General features: G+C 32.3%; 1 protein-coding gene across 1 annotated transcript in view; it reads left to right on the top strand.

Annotated features, from left to right (window-relative positions):
* The window catches only part of LOC134721846 (zinc finger protein 423-like), a 30,376-nt gene extending 11,528 nt beyond the window's left edge, over positions 1 to 18,848 (top strand). The window contains exons 4-11 of the mRNA XM_063585094.1: positions 8,030 to 8,280; positions 10,896 to 11,035; positions 11,881 to 13,218; positions 13,741 to 13,920; positions 14,639 to 16,344; positions 16,908 to 17,033; positions 18,011 to 18,138; positions 18,503 to 18,848. Of these exons, the coding sequence (XP_063441164.1) occupies positions 8,030 to 8,280; positions 10,896 to 11,035; positions 11,881 to 13,218; positions 13,741 to 13,920; positions 14,639 to 16,344; positions 16,908 to 17,033; positions 18,011 to 18,138; positions 18,503 to 18,766 (4,133 nt within the window). The 3' untranslated portion in view covers positions 18,767 to 18,848. The remainder of the gene's footprint in view (positions 1 to 8,029; positions 8,281 to 10,895; positions 11,036 to 11,880; positions 13,219 to 13,740; positions 13,921 to 14,638; positions 16,345 to 16,907; positions 17,034 to 18,010; positions 18,139 to 18,502) is intronic.
* Positions 18,849 to 21,296: the final 2,448 nt, after the last annotated feature.

The raw sequence follows: 21,296 nt of genomic DNA, 5'->3' as shown, positions 1-21,296 counted from the left end.
TAACAAAGTGTTATTATTAAGTATTTCATAAAATAATAATAATAGATAATGTGGACTTTTATAGGCTTTGACAATGCTAACTAGAACAAATCGGTGGGAGACTACCTTTGAAATAGAGAAAGCTGTTTTTTACAACATCCCTGAGGCTATCGGATCACTTCTCTTTGATAGAAAGAAAAAATCACCAATTTCCTTCATTTTCCTTATTCATAAAAAGATATAACTAGAAACTTCCTTAACAGGTACAAGTTTTTTCCTGTCCTATATTTTACTGAACTGAAACCTAGAATAAGAAATATTTCCTATAGATCTTAGCATGAAATTGATAAAAAAATGTGAAGATGTCATTTTCACATAGATCTATTTCACAGTTTGATGTGTAAGGCTAACAGGTATAAAGATATTGAAAATAGTTTGGCATGTTTCCACCAGGGGGACCCCTGCTGGTTTATTTAATTAGCGTACCAGTGGAGTGCTAAACCCGATAGAACAATACCCAGCTGTATTCCATGGTAACTTAGGAAACCTAAGTCAGTATAAGGTTTAATCAAATCCCCATGATAGGTAATTTCTGGTATAATCAATTTTGATGCATGTCGGGTTTTATCAGTTTTAACATTTTGTGAAATTATTATCCCATGATTGTAAAAAAGTAAAGGTGAAGTTATATTATATTATTAAGTGTTTGGTACTTTTTTAAATGAATGCGTTTTCTTTATTTTAACTATTGGTAAGGATTTTATTTCCATTTTTGTCAATGAATGAGTGTAGTCAGTTTGTTTGACAAGTTTATATTATACAAATTTTGAACATTGATTCATTAGCAGGGGGTATTTTTATACGTTGAATTGACCCAAACCCTTTAGACAAAAATTAAAACTGATTGAAGGCTAGACAAGCATATGCTCTAGTTTAGAGCAATCCCGATACTAAAATAAATATAAAAATAAATATATGATTAAAATAATTATTTCATAAGAAACATACAATTAAATTTTAGCATAGGAAGGTTTAAAATTTAATAATAAATGTTATTTTTATGTCACTTTATAGAACCTCTGGGATGATTATTATTAATGCAGTTATTTCTTTGTAGTTTTAAGTTCCATTGACAGGTCTCTATACAATCCTAATGAAAATGAATCCCCCGGGGTTCCTTAAGTTCATCAGTGAAAACATTGTAAATCCCTAGTGAGATCAGTAGAATCAATAGAATTCCAAGTGTTATGGGGTTCCCAATGGGTTATGAAATATGTACATGAAGTCTGGAGGTGACATTTCGTTCTGATATTTTTCTGGCAGACTTATAACTGATAGTCCTCATGAAAATTAAATGCTTTAATGTAAAAATAATTCTTTACTTAATCCATCAAAAAGTTTCTATACAAAAATTCCAAAAGAACCAGAAAAGAAAAATATTTGGAATTTTAATTTAACGTGAAGCACAGAATTGAGTTTCATTGTTTTTAGGTTGAAGCCAAGTTTTGTCTATTCTCCTCTTCATCAGAATCTTAAATTATATCCTGTTTCTATGTTGTACATAATTACGTAAGTCAATTGAATTTTCCTTCACATACTTTTTTCTGAAATAAGGCCAAAACGTTTTGATTTATTTATCAGACAAAAACCACTAAACATGTTAATATGTGGTACTTGACCAATTATCTCTGAGCCAATTATAATGATAAAATGAGATTCTGTTGATTTTTTTATAACCTCTTTCTGAAAATTCCAGAGCTTTTAAACCTGAACACTTCGGTCAAGGTCACTTACTAACAATTCAATTTTTAAAAGTAATGGCGATTTGGTGTCAAAGGGTCAAGGTCGTTGTTACCTTAGATGCAATTCTTTAAACCTGATAATTTAAATGTTTTTTTGTTGTTGAAAAATGGTTTACAGATAGTAATTTGAGTTAAATTCTCTGCTTGATTAGAATGAAACTTAAACAGATTAAAGGTAATGAGAAGGGGGGAAGCCTTATTGATTTAAGGTCAAAAGGTCTGAGGTCAAGGTCACTAACATAAATTATAATTAATTATTTTTAACTTGGTTGTGGGGATGGTATCCCTTATGAATTGACGTCACTTATAGTGATGAAAATCTAACAATAATAGTACATGTTTATTTTTGTCTTTACCAATCATACATAAAATTGAGAATGGAAATGGGGAATGTGTCAAAGGGACAACAACCTGACCATAGAGCAGACAACAGCTATTTTTAAATCTTTAAAATAGTGCAGTTTAGGGAGCATCAGTTGACAGTTACAGCAAATTGTTTTATTGGCTTTAAAGGATATATAGTATAAGTGATTTTTGAAGCTTCACATAAAACCTGATTATTACTGAGAGTATATATAAGTGACTGCAAGCTGTTTTATGCTTTGTATATGGAACCTTCAGACAATTTTGCTCATTTGGTAAGTTAGTGTAATTTACCCATTTTTTTTGGCCATTCAGCTTCTGATTTGTGTGAAATTTGCATACACTTAAAATTTTCTTCTAATTTTTATGCATATTTGAGTTCACTAGCCTATATTTATATATGAAAGAAGCCTACTGGTAGTTTTTAGAGTTACTCCCCTTTGCTTATGTTAAAACAAGTGTGATTTCAATTAGTTTTACTAAAATGTGAAAGGAGAAAAATTTCAACTCAATAATTTATAGAATTAAAAAAATCTTCAGTATAAAAACAAACTAAAATATGAATTAAACATGGAAAAAGAATGTTTACAAGTAAATATATTTAATACTAAGACTTTGTAGATTATCATTGTTGTTCAGTTGCTAAAACTTCAGACCTTTACTTGAAGTATTATCATCACAGTGAAAAGTATTACCATATATAGAAATACATTTTTATTGTCATATAAAGAAATGAACATTGAAAGCTCCGAGGCAGGATGTTTCATGACATAAATATCTCCTGGTGGTAGTTTGTCATGCAGTAGAATTAGACTGAACATAACTTCAAGCTCCTGGTACGATTCTCATTCAAGAAACAGCGGGCCGTCTTAGCTATTCTCTACCACGATGCAATTAGGTTGCTTTATGGAATAAAATATACGACTTTTGGGCATCCTGTTTCACATACTAAAATAGCATTGAGAACGTAACACAGTGGGTTTAATTACGCTACACCACAAAATGTTTTCTAGTGGGAAATGAAAGGCGATGGGTGGTTTTAAATTATGGACTGAAAAGGTAACATCTATCAGTAGGATAAAGAGATTTTGCCGATCAAATTTTACAACATGGCGTGTCATTTAAATCCAAGTGAATTCTTTTATTGATGAAATTAGTTAAATTATCGAACTTTTTTGGTAGATTTTACATAAAATCGATTTAAATTTAAAGTACATATCCCTGTGTAAACCTGAATTAAATGACGGTTAACAAAAGCTATGTTCAGATGAATTAAATTGCTGTTTCTATGCATTAGAATGTAAAGTTGATGTATTTAACTCTTTAAAATCTTGGAGTAGGAGTAAAAAAAAGATTATATAGACATTTCTTTTCTCTTCTGTCATATGGGCCAAAAAATTTAGTAAGAAAAATAATTCCTGCATCATTTGTGCAGCAAGAGTATATTTTAGTTCTGAAGTACATAAAGCATTGTGCCTCTTATAGCAAAAAATCTGAAAAGAAAAAAGACTCCAGTAAGTCATGAATATTTCAGTATGAATTACGATAAACTTTTGGACGTAGGATGTTTTTGTAAAAAAAGCCACTGTTGTATATCATCGTTTTTCTTTTCACTTCTCATAAAGTAAGCTTGATCACAATGATAGAAGTCTGAGTGCAGATTCCAGTTAGACTTTGGCTGATTCAGCTAGATTTTAATGGCATTCTATTTCCTACTGGGAATATTGTAGTTAAAGTCAAAGGAAGAACAACTAAAGTAGAATACATTATTCAAATCACAAGGGTATCAGTAAACAGGGATGCAGTAATTTCTTTTCGTCATTCGATATTTCCCTCGAGAGCTGTAAAAATAATTACCTCAGCAGAACTCCACTTACTTAAAATCGAAGTCTAAAATCTTGCAACTATTTTTAATTCATTGCAGACTAATCTTAATACAAGGCTCGGTAAACTTCTTGTTTAAATGAATAATTACAATTATGGAAGTAAAATTGAAGAATTTTTAATTCTCTTAAGAATTATGAAAAAAACAAGGATTGTCAGAAAATGTAAAGATACTATTAAATGATAGATAAAATGATATTAGATAGCTGGTATGTCTATCCTTTTTTTTCTTGAGGTACATGTATATGAATTATTAAAATATTGAAATTCTTTCAAACATGTCAAAGCAAACCAATTTTTCATTGTATAAAGGGAGATAACACATATATATACTTTCCTTAGAATCCAACAGCAGTAGTTTCATTAATACTTCAAGATTAATTCAATTTATTGAAGTGTTTCTAAAGAAGAAGGCCACATATTTCTAATTATTTTTGCAAAAAGTGAAAATAAATCTTTTGAGAAATAGAGATAGCATACAATCATATTGTATACCCAACATATAAAGTACATAGGGCCAACTGAGCAGCTAAGAAATACTGTAGAAACAGTGATTATTGTGGGGTTAAATACAGTGGTTTTGTCTCTATAAAAGGTTTCATGGGGATTTAATTTCGTGGTTTCAATTAAATGGAAGTGATAATATATGCAGGTTAAATTTACGCGGGGGTTTACATTTTGTGGATATGTTCTTTCCACGAAATAAACAAAATTAAATCCTCCATGAAAATTTCTGCTTTGACAGTAACGGCAAAATAACTTTTCTCAAACCCACACTGTGTATTGTTAAGTCAATGTATATGTATAAAATTTTTGTATTCAATTCTTTATGCACCACAACTTTTCTTTTCCATTCACCTTGAAATTAAACTCTGGATCAATGAATCATGAAATGAGGTCAAGTTGTTCTGACCTTGAGGCTCGACCTTAGTTTCATAAAATTATGAATCACCTTAATTTAACATTGCTTTAATGATTAATCAAAGTTCTGATGTCTCCTTCCAAGTGAAACATTCTCTTAGTCTTGACCTTATATTCTGGGTTATTAATTAGGATGACTAAGTTGATTAAGTAGCCTTGACCTTATATTCTGGGTCATTAATTAGGATGACAGTTGATTAAGTAGCCTTGACCTTGTATTCTAGATCAGATGACATGTATTTTACTTTCAGTAAGGAATTGGTGATTTTTGTCGAGCCTTCAACTTTTGTCATAGCATTCCTACATTCTGTCATTGGTGTCAGTGTTGTTGGCATCGGTGGTGCATCTCATTAGAAATATTTGTGCCCTTACTCTAAATCATGGTCAACTATATTAGATCAGTAGAACCATTGTTTTTAATATTGTATGTACATTTGATAGGGTTAAAATGACCTTGACCTCATCTTTATAATGATAATTGCATCAACTTTAAAGTTACTGAAAATGACCATGTTTGGTTTATAGAATTATTGAAAAGTGCACATGTTTGTTTAACAAGAGGAAAACCATCATAAAAATGATCACATTCAGGAATCACCAAAACTTTTAAGACTACACCTATAACAGACATCACCTTCTCCAAAAGACTACAAAGTAACCTTGACCTATTTCATACCTCATTGATTAATTGATTACAATATCTTTTCAGTATGATACATTTTACCTTTCTTTCTTTTAAACTAAATGTCAGATCTAATCATCATAAGGGAGGGTAGTGAACTTAAATACGGACTTGTGATAAACAGACTTGAGCAAACCCTGATTTTTTTTGCCAATATATCTTAATGTTAAGCTTAATTGTTATGGGGAATAGATGTTTTAATGGTCCAACTGCATGATGTCAAAGGAAAGAATCACAAAACAATACATTCTAAAATTCCCAGTAGTACAAGAAAAACAGGATGCTGAAATATCTTCAAGTAATTTTATATTTCTCAAAGGAATAGAAAAATAATTACCACAACAAGACCTTACTATGGCTATGTATCAATCAAGATTTGGTATTCTCGTTTGGATAGTAATAGTTCATCATGGACTGATCATAGCCAACAATTCCAATACCATTATTCCTTATTTTATGAAAGTGTAATATTTTGTATGAGATTAGTTAAGTAAAATCTGTGAATGTTAAAATCCCTGTGGTAGTTTTGGAACATTGATGTATGAATATCAAAAGCTATTAGTAAAAACCAGATAATGTTTCTATGACACTAGGGGGTTTTACTTTAAATTTATTGTTTGAAATTTTGCTTTTTAGTCTTGTTTTTCTCTGTTTATAAATGTATTGTAGGTATTTTGAATGTAATAAAATTGAGAATTGAAATGGGAAGTGTGTCAAAGAGACAACAACCTGACTTAAAGAGTTGGAAACAGCACAAGGTCACCAAAAGGTCTTCAACACAGGGAGAAAGTCCCAAACTGAGAGGCTGTTCAATGCTGGCATTTTATGATGTTTATTTCTGTTTTTCTGGTCAGTGTTTCCCTTCATCTGTCTGTTTGTTGATGCGACCGTCTGTCTGTTAACGACTATCTTGTACATTTGTATCGGGTAACATTTCTAAATTAAAGGTAGATTACCAAAACGATGTAAGCACATCATCTTGAAACTTAGTAAATATTTTTAAGACTATTATGTTGTTTTTTTTTAGTACATGTACTATTGTTATAATATGGTAGTTTTTTTTATTGTCGAGCCTGCAACTTTTGTTGCAGAAAGCTCGACATAGGGATAGTGATCCGGCTGCGGCGGCGGCGTTAGCTAACTTCTTAAAAGCTTTATATTTTAAAAGCTGGAAGACCTTGATGCTTCATACTTTGTATATAGATGCCTCATGTTACGAAGTTTCCGTCAGTCACATGTCCAATGTCCTTGACCTCATTTTCATGGTTCAGTGACCACTTAAAAAAAAAAGTTCAAATTTTTTGTAATGTTGAATTCTCTCTTATTATGAGTAAAAGGATTATTATATTTGGTATGTGCGTACCTTGCAAGGTCCTCATGCCCGTCAGACAGTTTTCACTTGACCTCGACCTCATTTCATGGATCAGTGAACAAGGTTAAGTTTTGGTGGTCAAGTCCATATCTCAGATACTATAAGCAATAGGGCTAGTATATTCGGCGTATGGAAGGACTGTAAGGTGTACATGTCCAACTGGCAGGTGTCATCTGACCTTGACCTCATTTTCATGGTTCAGTGGTTATAGTTAAGTTTTTGAGTTTTGGTCTCTTTCTCTTATACTTTATGCAATAGGTCTACTATATTTGTTGTATAGAATGCTTGTAAGGTGTACATGTCTAGCGGTCAGATGTCATTTGACCATGACCTCATTTTCATGGTTCAGTGGTTATAGTTAAGTTTTTGTGTTTTGGTCTGTTTTTCTTATACTTTATGCAATAGGTCTACTATATTTGTTGTATGGAATGATTGTAAGGTGTATATGTCTAGCGGGCAGATATCATTTGACCTTGACCTCATTTTCATAGTTCAGTGGTTATAGTTAAGTTTTTGAGTTTTGGTGTTTTTATCTAATATTATATGCCAAAGGTCAATTATATTTGGTGTATGGAAATATTTTATGATCTATATGTCAGTCCCGCACGTTTTATTTGACCTTGACCTTAATATTCACAGTTCATTGCACAGTTAAGTTTTTGTGTTTTGGTCTATTTTTCTTTAACTATAAGTAATAGGTCAACTATATTTAATGTGTGGAAGCATTGTTAGCTGTACATGTCTGCCTGGCATGGTTCATCTGACCATGACCTAATTTTCATGGTTCATTGGTCTTTGTTTAGCTATCTTGGTTAATGTTAAGTGTATGTGACAGTTTTAATAAAGCTTAATACTTAAGACTATCAACATAATATCAATAATTAGTTAAGAAAGGCGAGACATTTCAGTGTGTGCACTTTTGTCATATACAGAGTTATTGTTTTGAAGGTATTTAAGAACAACAAATTGAAGAAAAAACAGAAAGTATATAAACATGTTGATAACCAGACCGAATTTATATTTTAGGTAACCTGTCAGAGAAGAACAGCTGGCATACAGATGGTTTTGAAGATAACAACAAACAGGAGCATGACTCTGTGGACTCTACTGATCTTGACAATGGAGAGGATCTCTCTGGTGACGATGAGACCATGGAAGAAGACTTCACCCCAGAACAGGTCCCAGGAGCAGATGTGGTATCAGAGAATAATCCCTATGGGTGTCAGTTCTGTACAAAAGCTTTCCCAAGGCTCTCATACTTGAAAATACATGAACAGGTAATTTATGGAAAAAAAACAAGACTCCTTGTAAGATTAGAATTTACCTTACCTCAGATATATGTAGTGTCAGAATTTATCTAGCTTGTGAATAATTAGTATTAGAATTTATCTTGCTCTCCAATTAGTTAGTGTCAAAATTTATCTAGCTTGTGAATAGTTAGTATTAAAATTTAGCTTGCCTCAGATAAGTTAGTGTCAAAATTTATCTAGCTTGTGAATATTTAGTATTATAATTTATCTTGCCTCAGATTAGTCAGTATCAGAACTTACCAAGCGTCAGTTTAGTCAATATTAGAATTTACCTTGCCTGGCTCGGTTAAGTCAGTATCAGAATTTACCTTGCCTGACTCGGTTAAGTTAGTATCAGAATTTACCTTGCTGCAGATTAGTCAGTATCAGAATTTACCTTTGCTTTGATTAATAAGTTTTGAATTTACCTGGTTAGAAATTATTCAATTTTTTGTTTGATGGGGATATGTTGAAAAGTATATTTGTTTGTTGATATGAATTTTCCCGATTCTTATCCATGCTATTCCAAAGTAGGGTTCAATATTAGGGCATATACATTTACAACATTGTTCGTATGAGAAACAGTGTGATTTTAGGGATTATAGATTTTGTTGTCTTGATTCGGTGACAGGATGGTGAGATACATCTGACTCCAGTAGGTTTATTTCCTCAGTGAATGACAACACATTGGTTAAAACAACAGCTGCTCTGTACTTTATGATTGTTCTGGAATAAAACCACTTATTTATAATCCATTACCTACTATGCTAAATTCTGTAAATTTTAAAGCATTCATTAGATATTATGGAGTTTAGTGTGGCATCCATTTTCCACTGAACTAGTACACCATTTATTTAGCAGCCAACTGAGTACCATCTCTGTGTTGGGATTTTCTCACTGTGTTGTCTGCTCTTTGGTCTAGTTTTTGTGTCTTTCACATATTCCCGGCATTTCCATTCTCATTTTTATAACTACATGTATTTGTCTTGAAGTTATTATAAAGTGACAGTCGTTCATGTCGAAACTATACCTTATCTTAGCATGCTTAACTTGTTAAACAAAATGTTCAATATACTGTTAATTGTATATTAAAGGGCACTTGTTCCCCCAAGTTTTGTAGGACAAAACATATACTTCTGATCTTAACAACAGGTAAAATATGCTCACCTATTTTAATTTCATATATTTCTTTTATTATTTAAGAGAAACTTTAGACAAGAGTTCTACACTGATACCAACTTTGCAAGCTTTCATTTGATACCGAATTCATCTAAATATTTACATTTTGACAAAGTTACAGCTATGCACAGGATCAATTTTGTTTTAAATATGCACTTCTTTTTTATACATTGTATGTTCTTTCTGTCTGGTCAAGATTTTGGTGGGTTTGGTAACTGACTGATTAATTTGTACATCACATTTCATGTCATTTAAACAAAACAAAGGTCTTTCTTTCTGATTGGCATATTAAATAAAGTATTAATATAGATAATTATTTTATCATTATTTGTTGAATGACCTTTTTTGACACATGTTCATACAAACAATAAGTGACATAGTAAGGAATTTCATTAGAAAAACAAATTTCAAGGTGTCACATGTGTAATTAGCAGTTTATATCAAATGTTTTCTAATTTTAGAATTTTTATCTTATAATAATTTTAGAAAAAAGATGTGATTGAATTTGAAAAGTTTTTTGTCATTTGTGAAGACTCTGCTATGGATTTTGACATTTGTTAATTTAGTTTTTGAATATCAAAATCTGTAAGTACTTGATTGATTGGTGAAATCGAAAAACAAAAAATCTAATTAGAAATACATATTTGATAAAGTGATAAAAACATCTGAGCTATTTCAATAGATGTGTTTAGCATAAATTGTATTTAGAGAAAAGAGTTTGATTTGATTAAAACAGATGATGTATATGCAATGATTGATGTCTCTAGATATCCTCTTACAAGAATTTAAACCAAAACTTTTGAATTTTTGTAAATGTTTAAAAAAATTTTTTTTAGATAAAATAAATACATTGTAGCTGACTAGTTACCAATGATCAGTTTGTTTTTCATTAATTGTATAAGGCACCAATTTTTAAAATAAATCAAATGAAATTTTGGGGGTTTGTTCACTTAAATAAAAACCCTGCCCCTCTCCTTAACATCAAAATGGTTGGTACCAGTATAAAGGGGATTCAAATTAAGAAAAGAGGAATAATTTGAAGGAAAATCCCATTCATTACTTACTGTACAGTTAACAACAAAACACTACAACTCTGATCAATTTGACTTTACTCGAACTTGTGGACATATGCATTGGACAGAGGTTGGGTACAATGTATTTCGGTTTCATCCTGTCTAAGATACCTTGTTATATCTATGCATGCATTTGGTTATATGAATTTGAAGCCATAGCAATTAATTTTTCAAAAATAAAATTTTTCTTCTTTGCAGTGATTGGTCCCAGTAAAGGGATCATTGGAAGAGAAGAAAAAAAGATGGAGTAACCATATAATAAACTTCAATTTTCTTCTTTTTTTTCCTCCCTTAAAAACATTAATTTTATGATTTTATACAGGTCTTGTAAACTGTTTTATTTTATTTCAGATACATGAAGATAAACTACCCTTCAAATGTGATTATTGTAAAAGATTATTTCGACACAAAAGGAGTCGTGACAGACACGTAAAAATGCACACAGGAGACAAGAAGTACAAGTGTATGCAGTGTTCTTCTGCATTTGCAAGGTGACTTTTAAACTATGTATTTTTAAAAGTCAAATGAAAAACCATTTGTAAAATAGAGTTGTAATTTCTGAATACAGACAAAAAGATTATTTTAAGAATTAAACTTTAAATCAGAAGGATGAACTTGTATTTTAAGATAACATAATTTAAGGCATTTTGGAACAACTATTCAGTTATTGGTTGAATGGTATAAGAATTTTTATGAAATGCATTGACTACAAGTATTATTCCACTGCATGTTGATTTTGATAGCGAAATCAACATCTGATTGGTTGAAACTATTCCATCTGACATCAAACAAAACATCAGATTCCTTTCTGAGTATTATATTCTCCTTTGAACATTGGGATTGCCTTGAGCCACTTTACCCACAGTTAATGTTTTAAATTTTTTTGATCACTTTTTTTCTAAAGATAGTAAAGTAATTTCGTTTTTAAAAACTATTTCAGATCTAAAAACAGAAATAAATAAATAATTAACTTTTAATCAAATCTTATTATTATTGTGTATGTTGTGTTTAGTTATAAAAAAACAAAACAAACGGATAAGTAAACAATTATGTAAACTAATATAATCAGTTCAGAAGTAAAAAAAAGTATAGGCAGTAGAATAAAACATTCATTTCCCTTGACCTCGGGAGATATGAAGATTTTCTCACCCTCGAAAAATCATATTTCCTTTGGACAAAGCCCTCGTGAAATATGAATATTTTTGGGTGAGCAAATATTCATATCTCCCTCAGGCACGGGAAATAAATGTATACTATTCCACCTTATAAATGTATTCATAATCAAATTGGCATGGAGCTAATTTTTTTTTTACACTTTTATTATTTCTACTTTTAGGAGTGATCACTTGAAGAGTCACATGAAAACTCATGACAGTGCAAAGCTATACCAGTGCCACCTATGTAATCGAGGCTTCACATCAGGTCCGGCACTGACAGCTCATCAGGCCATTCACAAAAGTGACATGGAAAGTCTACAATCAGTTAGGTGTATGAAATGTGACAAGCTTTTTCTGTCTGCTACAGAACTGCAAGCCCACATGTCTGTTCATAATTGTGAAGGTAGTCCTGCGGAAAAAGTGTTCCAGTGCACTTACTGTGGAGAAATATGTATGGGGAAGAAAGCTTTAGACCAGCATGTGGAAACCAGTCACATGAATGACCGTAGGAACCAGTGTCCAGTCTGTCAGAAAAATTTCTTCAGTTACGATGCTCTTTGTAATCACCTGAGTGTCAGCCATAGAGAAAGTCCAGTATATAATCCTGACCAGAGTCCAGGAAAATCAAAAGATATGTTAGTCTGTCCATACTGTTTCTGTAGTGATTTTGACTCACTTGAAGTTTTGGAGTTACACATGCAAAGTATACACAATGTACGATCCACTGAAGTGTACACATGTAACTACTGTAATGCACCGTACCATAACTTGTACAGTCTACATGAACACATGAGAGCTGTACACCAGAACCAGCCATGCATGGACATTAAATATCCATGTACACTCTGCTCCAGACATTTCTCAAGTATTGAGTCATTATCTATTCACAAGAAAGTTGCACATTACAAAGAAAAAAACTCTAGCGGAAGTTCAAGGTCAAGCTCTGTTGGTTCTGAAAAAGATAAAAATTTAAAAATAAAGCAAGATCTAAGACCGGAAAGAAGAACACCTGATAAAACCCTTCTAAATTTTCCCAAAAAGGAACCTACTGAACTAGTGGAAATTAAAGTTCCAACTTATACTGCAAGCCATCTTAGAACACCTAATCAAACTTTTACAAATCAGGCTGACAGAAGACCATCACCGAGCAGTATATATCTGTCAAGTCCTACTGATGCAAAGCGAAGCATGAAAGAACCTCAATTATCAAAGAGTCCAAGTCACAACAGGTCATCACACCAAGAATCCATCACCTGTGACCACTGCAATGCTACATTTTATGACATTAAGAATTTCCAGGCCCATGTTAATTTACACATTTCTTCAGCAATGGTCCAGTTTACGTGTAAAGTGTGTAAAAATCAGTTTCCAACAGAGGAACAACTAGAGAAACATACATCTACACATTTCCTCAGCATGACAACAGAATATGGATGTACAACTTGTATGAAGTTATTCTCTAAACCAGACGAGCTACAGAAACATTTGATGGACATTCATGCTCATCACCTGTTCAGGTAAAGTTCACACATGACATTCTACACTTTTTATTCTTGCCACAAAGGCTTTGTAGATAATGGGTGTGTTTGGATATACGCCTGAGGCTTCCTATGGTTACCCATAGGTACCTATGGTTTGGTATTTTGTGTATAAAATATCAAACCATAGGTACCTATGGTTAACCATTGGAAGCCTCAGGCGTATATCCAAACACACCCCAGGTGAAAATGTTTGGAACAAATTGAAAAGAAATTTATTTTATATTGTAAGGGAAGTAACTCTAAAATAATTTGAATATTTTACTATGATAATTCTCCTGCCTCAATTTGATACAGAAAATTAAACATTTTCAAACATTAAAACTGTTATGTTGGATCTAACAATGAATTATACTTTTTATTTTCATATTTTTCTATTCTTACATTGAAAAGAAGAGTGTTTGTTTCATGGAACTGAATAAGAAAAAATATTATCTTATTTTATCTGAATATCATTGTAGATATATTTTTGTAAACAGAAATTAAAATTTATATTTTCAGATGTTCACTATGTAAAGAAATATTTGATTCCAAAGTAAACATCCAGGTCCACTTTGCCATTAAACACAGTAATGAGTGTAAGCTGTATAAATGTACCAAGTGTGATTCTGTGTTCCGATCGGAGATGGAATGGGAGGTCCATGTCCGTGTCAATCATCTTCATGTAGCCAAACCTTACAGGTAAGCTTAACTTTTCATGGTCAACAAATAAAATCGAAATGGAAATGGAGAATGAGACAACAACCCAACCAAAGATTTAAAAAACAACCGAAGGCCACCAATGGGTCTTCAACACAGGAAGAAAATCCCACGCTCAAAAACTGACTTCATCTGGCCCCTAAACAAAAAAGTGTACTAGTTCAGTGAAAGTGGACTTTAATAATTAACTCCAAAACATAAAAGTGAACTAAAGTTAAAAAAAAACATACAAGAATAACAAAGGCTACAGGCTTCTGACTTGGAAACTTATTTGAGTGTGTACCATGATGATGCTTGGAACAATGGTCATGACTGATATTACATGTTGGATGTAGTTTTTTCTTTCAACATTTATACAAAAATGAGGAGATGTGGTATGAATGCCATTGAGACAACTATACAATAGAGATCAAAAGACAATGATGTAAGCAACTATATAGGTCATCATGCAACTTCAACAAAACCAATACCCATTAGTAAGCTATATGAGGCCTAGACATAAAACAGTGTGTTACAATGAAAAAAAACCAAACACAGACATTCTACTGATTTTGACAAAGAAGAATTCACTGTGGAATTATTGAAATGGATATTAATAAACAGTTAAAGTTCACAAAACTAAGGCCACTTTTGAAGTTCTAGAATTTTTGAAAACTAGTAGTAAAAGAACAACATAAAATTTACTGTATGTATTTTGCAGATGTTTGTTTTGTAAGGAAAGTTTTACAAGTGAAATGGATCTACAATGCCATTTAACAACACATAACAAACTGTATCCTTGTCCAATGTGTGAGCAGTCTTTCCATGTGGAATATCTTCTGGACCTTCATATGCAAAATGCACATGGTAACTCCACTGATAAGCAATTATCTCCCTTGAAAATTAAAGCAGAACCAATCTTGACAACACCAGAAAGGTCAGAAATTCAGATTCCACAGTATTCTCCTAGTTCAGCGCCAGGAATTTGGAAGAACACAGAAATGTTACATACATGTAATATATGTGATATGAAGTTTGCCCAGCAGTCAGGTCTGATGAAACATAAGGCTATCGATCATGGATTGTCAAATAAACGTAGATGTATGAGTCCTCTTACAAATGGCGATGAAATTATAAGTGCTCCTAAACAAGAACCTACTGATGTTCCGATGTCATTTGCATCAACATCTATGTCACTTCCTGTTGTTGTTGTCAACGATAAGTTTCATTTAGCTTGTAAATACTGTAGTCAAACCTTTAAGAACAGAAATGACTTGGATAAGCACACCAAAATACACCTGAATAATGGGAACTTGAAATGTAATATTTGTGATGAAGTTTTTGAAACAAACGGAAATTTAGCTGAGCACAAATTGTCCCATTGCAAAATACAACAAGGGAATGAATGTGTATTGTGTAAAATTCCCTTAGCAACCGAAGATCAGTTTTATTTACATTCACAGGAACATGGATTCCAAAGTTCTTACATGCAATGTATTATTTGCCGACAGACTTTGGTTACCATGACAGAACTCCAGATGCATGGCAACCATCATTTTCAGATGAAGTCGTTAGCAAACTCTTGTTGTGTTTGTTACAAATCGTTTGATAATAGAGAAAATTTAGTATCAAAGATTTACAGCAATGGTGGACAATATTTTGTGTGTAAAACGTGCTACCATGGGGACAGATTATCACACCAGTGTAAAGACTGCAATCTAATATTTTCATCTAACGAAGAATTGGATCGTCACTCTAAAACTCACAAACAAAGATACCAGTGCATAAAATGTCATGAATCCTTTAATAGTGAGGAAGAAATTCAAGCCCATGTGACACATCATTTGATAAATGAAGGAAATATACAGGAATGTAAGCTTTGTAACACCTCCTTTGATTCACCAGCCAAATTACAATGTCATCTTATAGAACATACTTATCAAAACTCAGAATATGCCTGCATTGTTTGTTTAAAGGTTTATAAAAATGCAGCTGAGATTCAGGCACATTCATTTGAGCATGATTTAGATGCAAGACTTTATCATTGTTCAGAGTGCAACAAGAAATTTTTCTTCAGTGCTGAACTTGAAAATCACTTTTATCAACATTCTGAAAAAACATCAAAATCTCCCAACCCTGTTTTGGTAAAATCTCTGAACTTTAAATGTGATAAATGTGACAAGGAATTTATCAGTCAAATCAATTTAAACAATCACCAGAAAATCCATGAGAAACGAGAGCAGAATTACAAATGTTCTCTTTGTTCTGAAGTCTTTGACAGTATGGCATGGTTACAGCAACATTTCTTCTCCAGTCATTCCAATGCAGACTTGAACACTGAGAAGAAGACGTACAAGTGTACAGAGTGTGGAGAAGAATTTGCTTGTACGAGTAGTTTACAGGGACACATGAGAATACACAAACCTGGTAAATATTTTAAAATATACACTTGCGTAAATTTCTGTTCAATGTTTGAAACATTTGTCTAGTGTCTGGAAATATAATTATTAAAATTTTCCGTAAGAATTATGAAAGAAAGTAAAATGTGTTTAGATAAATGAAAAAGATAGCTATACAATTACCATGGTTATTGCCAGTTCAATCTCTTGAAAGAATCAAGACTTGCATATGTTCAAAGGGAAGTAACTCTTTTTCTTATAAATGTTATAAGTATGATAGAAAAATTGGTCCAAAATGAAGTAAGTGGTTTAGGGTAATTTTTCATGTTATGTATTTGCCAGTTTTGATTTTGATTTGTATATTTGTTTGGCAAATACGACAAAATTGTACTGTTCAAAACTAATTTTCTAGCATAATGAAGTTGTTATTTCAAGTCCTTGCATATCCAGATTAACTTTCACCAGGATTTACATTCCTACTTCATTGGTTAAATGCATTATAAATGAATGCTTAGAATGTACTCTCCCAGCTCCTTTAGTCTACTTTTGCAATAGAAATGTTACATGCACTTTTAAATTCTCTTTTTGCAGGGTCAAAATTTCCATGTCCTGTGTGTCAAAAGGTGTTTGCATTGGCCAGGAACTTAAATATTCACATGAGGTCACATAGTGGAGAGAAACCTTATGAGTGTCCAGTCTGTCAAAAAAGATTTGCCAGTAAGTATCAATTAGAGATCCTTTTGCATTTTGTATTGTAACTTTTGGAATAACAGTCATGTCATACTACACATACTATAAATTCAAACCATTAATAGCATAGATAAAGAGTTTTAGCTCTGGCAATTCAGAGGTTAACTGTCAGATGTAATTTTATACTGCTACTGGTTTGCTTTATAGTTTTGTTTGATTATACTGATGGCTACACATTTTGATTTTCTTCTCATAAACAAATAGGACAATTACAACAAAATTAATTTTATCTTGGGAAGTTTCGAAGTGCTTTTTTGCTTTCATCCAATATTGTCTCCAGAGCATAATCTTTTTTTACAATAACAACAAAACAATGTTTAATCTGACATTTATTGGCTGCTGTTGAATAATCCATGTCTAAAGACACATTTTCCGGTTAGAAAATTTTGTGAAAACTTCTTGAAATTTCTTAATACTGTAATGAAAAGCATCAAGAAACTATTTTTGCATTTTTATTTTGTCATTATATGTCATAATATGTGTATACCTTATAGAAACTGATCCACATATCCTTTTGAAACATTGGCAACAGCAAAAATTCTAAGAAATATAATTTTAGAGAAGCAATTAACATAATTCCATCAACATCAAACTTTTTGGTGTGGCCATAAAAAAAAAAATCGTGATTAAGCCAACTTTCAATGTGTGTGTAGATCTGGTTATGTATATTTGATGTTAATATGAACCCTAAAAATAGAATAGGTATTGCACACAATATCAGTGAGGATTTACAGAAATTTAAGAAAATTTAGTCGACGGTCCTGGATTTACCTTCATTTGGACATTCCACAAATTTTGAAAGAAAATATTGAGAAACACTTGAATCCTTTAAGAGCTATGTTTTAATAGATTTTACACTTATGTAAATCAGAATTAGAACTCAAAAATGTTTACAAAAATATTTATCAGTGTCAGAGATTATAGTTTTCACTCTTATTTAACAGGAAAGGAGAACAGAAAGGCCCATATGAGATCTCATGGTGGTATTAAACCATTCTTATGTCCTATGTGTGGAAAATCATTCACCAGGAAATGTCATGTTAAAGAACACATGAGGACACACTTTGTACAGGTTTGTTTACTAATTTACATTCAATATTTATCTAATGACCAGTACACAAATTTTATTTTTAATATTCAATTTGTGCCTTTACAGGTAAAGCATGTCCATAAATAATGAAACACATTCAATTTTTCCTATTTTATTTATCAAAATTCTTATTTTAATATAAGTTTTCAAGGATTTGAAAGGCTACACCATCTATTGAGAGTATCTGATAAAAAATTCTAGCAGATAAATATTATACATTTTCATGCAAGAAAAGCAAACATTTGTTATATAGGAATGGAGAAAGTCCTAGAAATATTTCTATTTACAATTTAATTACCTACATATTTATTGATATGTAATTAAACATTTAATAATTTTTTAACAGGAGGCAAGCAAAATAGAATCTTCAGACAAGACAGAAAATGATGAGACGTCCCAAACAAGTGACCTTGATAAAAGACTAGAGGGTGGTATTATTGTTGATCCCTTATCACCAATTGATGATGATGAAATCATAAGTGCTACAAGTGAGGATGATTTTGATACAGAAGGGTTATCTGCCCTTGGAGAAGTAAATGATGAGGAGTTTTCTTATGTTGATGAGTCTGACTGTGAAGATAGTGAAATAAAAACTGAAATTCTGGAATAGATACATTTATTATGCTGTCAGTTATTAAAGCTGGAAGAACAAACATTTGATACTATATTATTTATTACTTGATTATTTAATGTTTGTTGTTATCAAATAGAATTTACAAGATATACAAAAAAAAGTGTTTTTTTTTTGTTCATTATAATGAAAGTGAAATAGTGAAATAAAGATTTGTCTTTAACAGCCAGTTTGGTTCAGTCTTGTCAAAATAAGAAAAGATATATAGATAATGAATTATTTACTTGCATGTGAATAATTTTGACCTCATTAAATCCATATTGATGTTTAGCTAGAGATTGGTTATGCATATTAAGTAGGCATGTACAGGTTGTCAAAGGAAAAGAATGTCAAAATTGAAAGTGAAACAAGGGTTAACCATTTGATTATCTGATTTGATTTACAAAAGACAGCCCTAAAAACATCCAATTGCACAAGTTTGTTATCTGTTTATTTCTATGTTCATGTTTCCAAAGGGTCATATAACTGTTGGCAGTCTATGGAAGGTCATCCGATGGTTTATTAAACGGCCAGTATTATGCATTGTCAATTGGGTGTGGTCACGTTTCTCCAACATTTTATAGTTTTATGTACAGGTACATTGAGATAAGAAATTTCTTGTTGCAGAAACGTAATTTTTTTACATAAGGGATTAACTAATTGTACATGTAATTAGAGTTACAGTAAATCTCGCTAAATTGAACTTTTTGATGATATATTAATAATATTTAATGAAAAATTCAAAATTATAAATATATATAACTTTATTGTATCAAAGAGCATTAAAGCTGGGGTCACACATTCACGATTTTTACTACCGTTCTTGACAGGACCATTCCCGATTAAAATTTATTAAAAGTCTGATCAAGATCCTGTGAATCGTGGATGGAAATTCAAACTTAAATTGAAATTTGTAAAAAAAATAATTTGATCACGACAACAATCGGATAGTGTTCAGGAAGCACCGATATTCAACCGTTTCTAAGCGAATAAGTCCCGATAATCCCGTTCTGAATCCGCTTCTAATCCGATTTGTATTTTTCGCCAGGTAAAATTCGACCGAGTCTGTCACGACTGCGTCCCGACTCTACCGAATGTAATCCGACTGAGATCAGACAGTGACCAGACAGTGAACCGACGCTGACGGAAGTTATTTTGTTCGAAAACTGTCGGCATGTTCAGGATGATCAGGTACTGTCGGAACGTAATCCTATCACGGTCCGCTCTATCGCATTGCAAACGGCTTTGTCTGGTCTCAGTCGTATTGTATTCTGTAGTTGTCGGGACTCTGACGTGGGTATCATTGACGAATTTCGTATTAATAACGGGACTGTTTCGGAACGGTTTCGGCAAAATACGGTTCGCAATCGACAAGATCTGGATGCAATCTGGACTCAATCGGCAGAAAAACAGCTATGAAAAATTACTCCGGATCATTCCCGTTCTACAGGACACCGTCCAGAATACACAAGACATTGTTAGGAATTCGATCCGATACAGCAGAATCTGTCACGACATAGCCACGATTGTAATCCGATTAGACAAAATCGGCTGAGTTGCCCCGAATGTTACGGGACGCACCTAACTGTCGGGATGCTGTGCCGAACTATTCGGACCCTTCCCGATCCGTAGGAATCTGTTACGAACTAAAACGAATGCGTTCAGACAATGATAGGACATTCCAGATAATTGAGGATACCAATCTGACTTTTTCACTTTTCGTATCGTATTGCTGTCTGATCTCAAACGGGAGCAATAATCGGCAATGTGTGAACCCCGCATTATATAACATATATAATACAAACAACAGAATCAGTTTTTTTTATTAACAGTATAAGCACTAATAGACAAATACTTTATACCTTTTTATTTGGATATACGTTTTGATATATTATAAGTTTAATATAGAGTTTGTGTCATATCAGTGAAAATGAATTTGACAGCATGTGTCCCATTAAATATATAGGTAAAATTGTACATTGACAGTTTTTTGTCTCGCCTTGATGGAGTCAAAAAGCGAAACATAGGTATGCTGTTTTCTGCTTTGGTGGCAACAAGGGGGATGGTGTCAACAATGTATTAGTTTGTAATTAGGTCTAGTTTATGGTGAACCACAAGTGGTAGGTCAATCATAGTTGGTATGCAGTTTTATAAGTATTGGCAAATCTCAGTTTCATGGAGATTATTTGGCCTTGTCCCCTCAGTCATGGTCTATTGACTTCGAAACTTTTGCTTATTTTACATGTATTAGTTTATGATTGGGTCAGTGTATGGGGAACTATAAGTGGTAGTTCAATGCAATTTTGCATGCACTTGTATAAGCATTAGCATATCTCATTTCCATGGAGATAATTTGGCTCTGCCCCCTTAGTCATGGTCTATTGAATTTGATTTTTATGCGCCACCTACGAAAGTATAGGGGCATCATGTTTTCTGGTCTGTGCGTCCGTCCGTCCGTCTGTCCTGCTTCAGGTTAAAGTTTTTGGTCAAGGTAGTTTTTGATGAAGTTGAAGTCCAATCGACTTCAAAC

Source organism: Mytilus trossulus, chromosome 6, assembly GCF_036588685.1.
Source record: "Mytilus trossulus isolate FHL-02 chromosome 6, PNRI_Mtr1.1.1.hap1, whole genome shotgun sequence".
Lineage (NCBI taxonomy): Eukaryota > Metazoa > Mollusca > Bivalvia > Mytilida > Mytilidae > Mytilus > Mytilus trossulus.
Note: the sequence above shows the minus strand (reverse complement) of the source record. Positions and strands in the feature narration are given on the sequence as shown.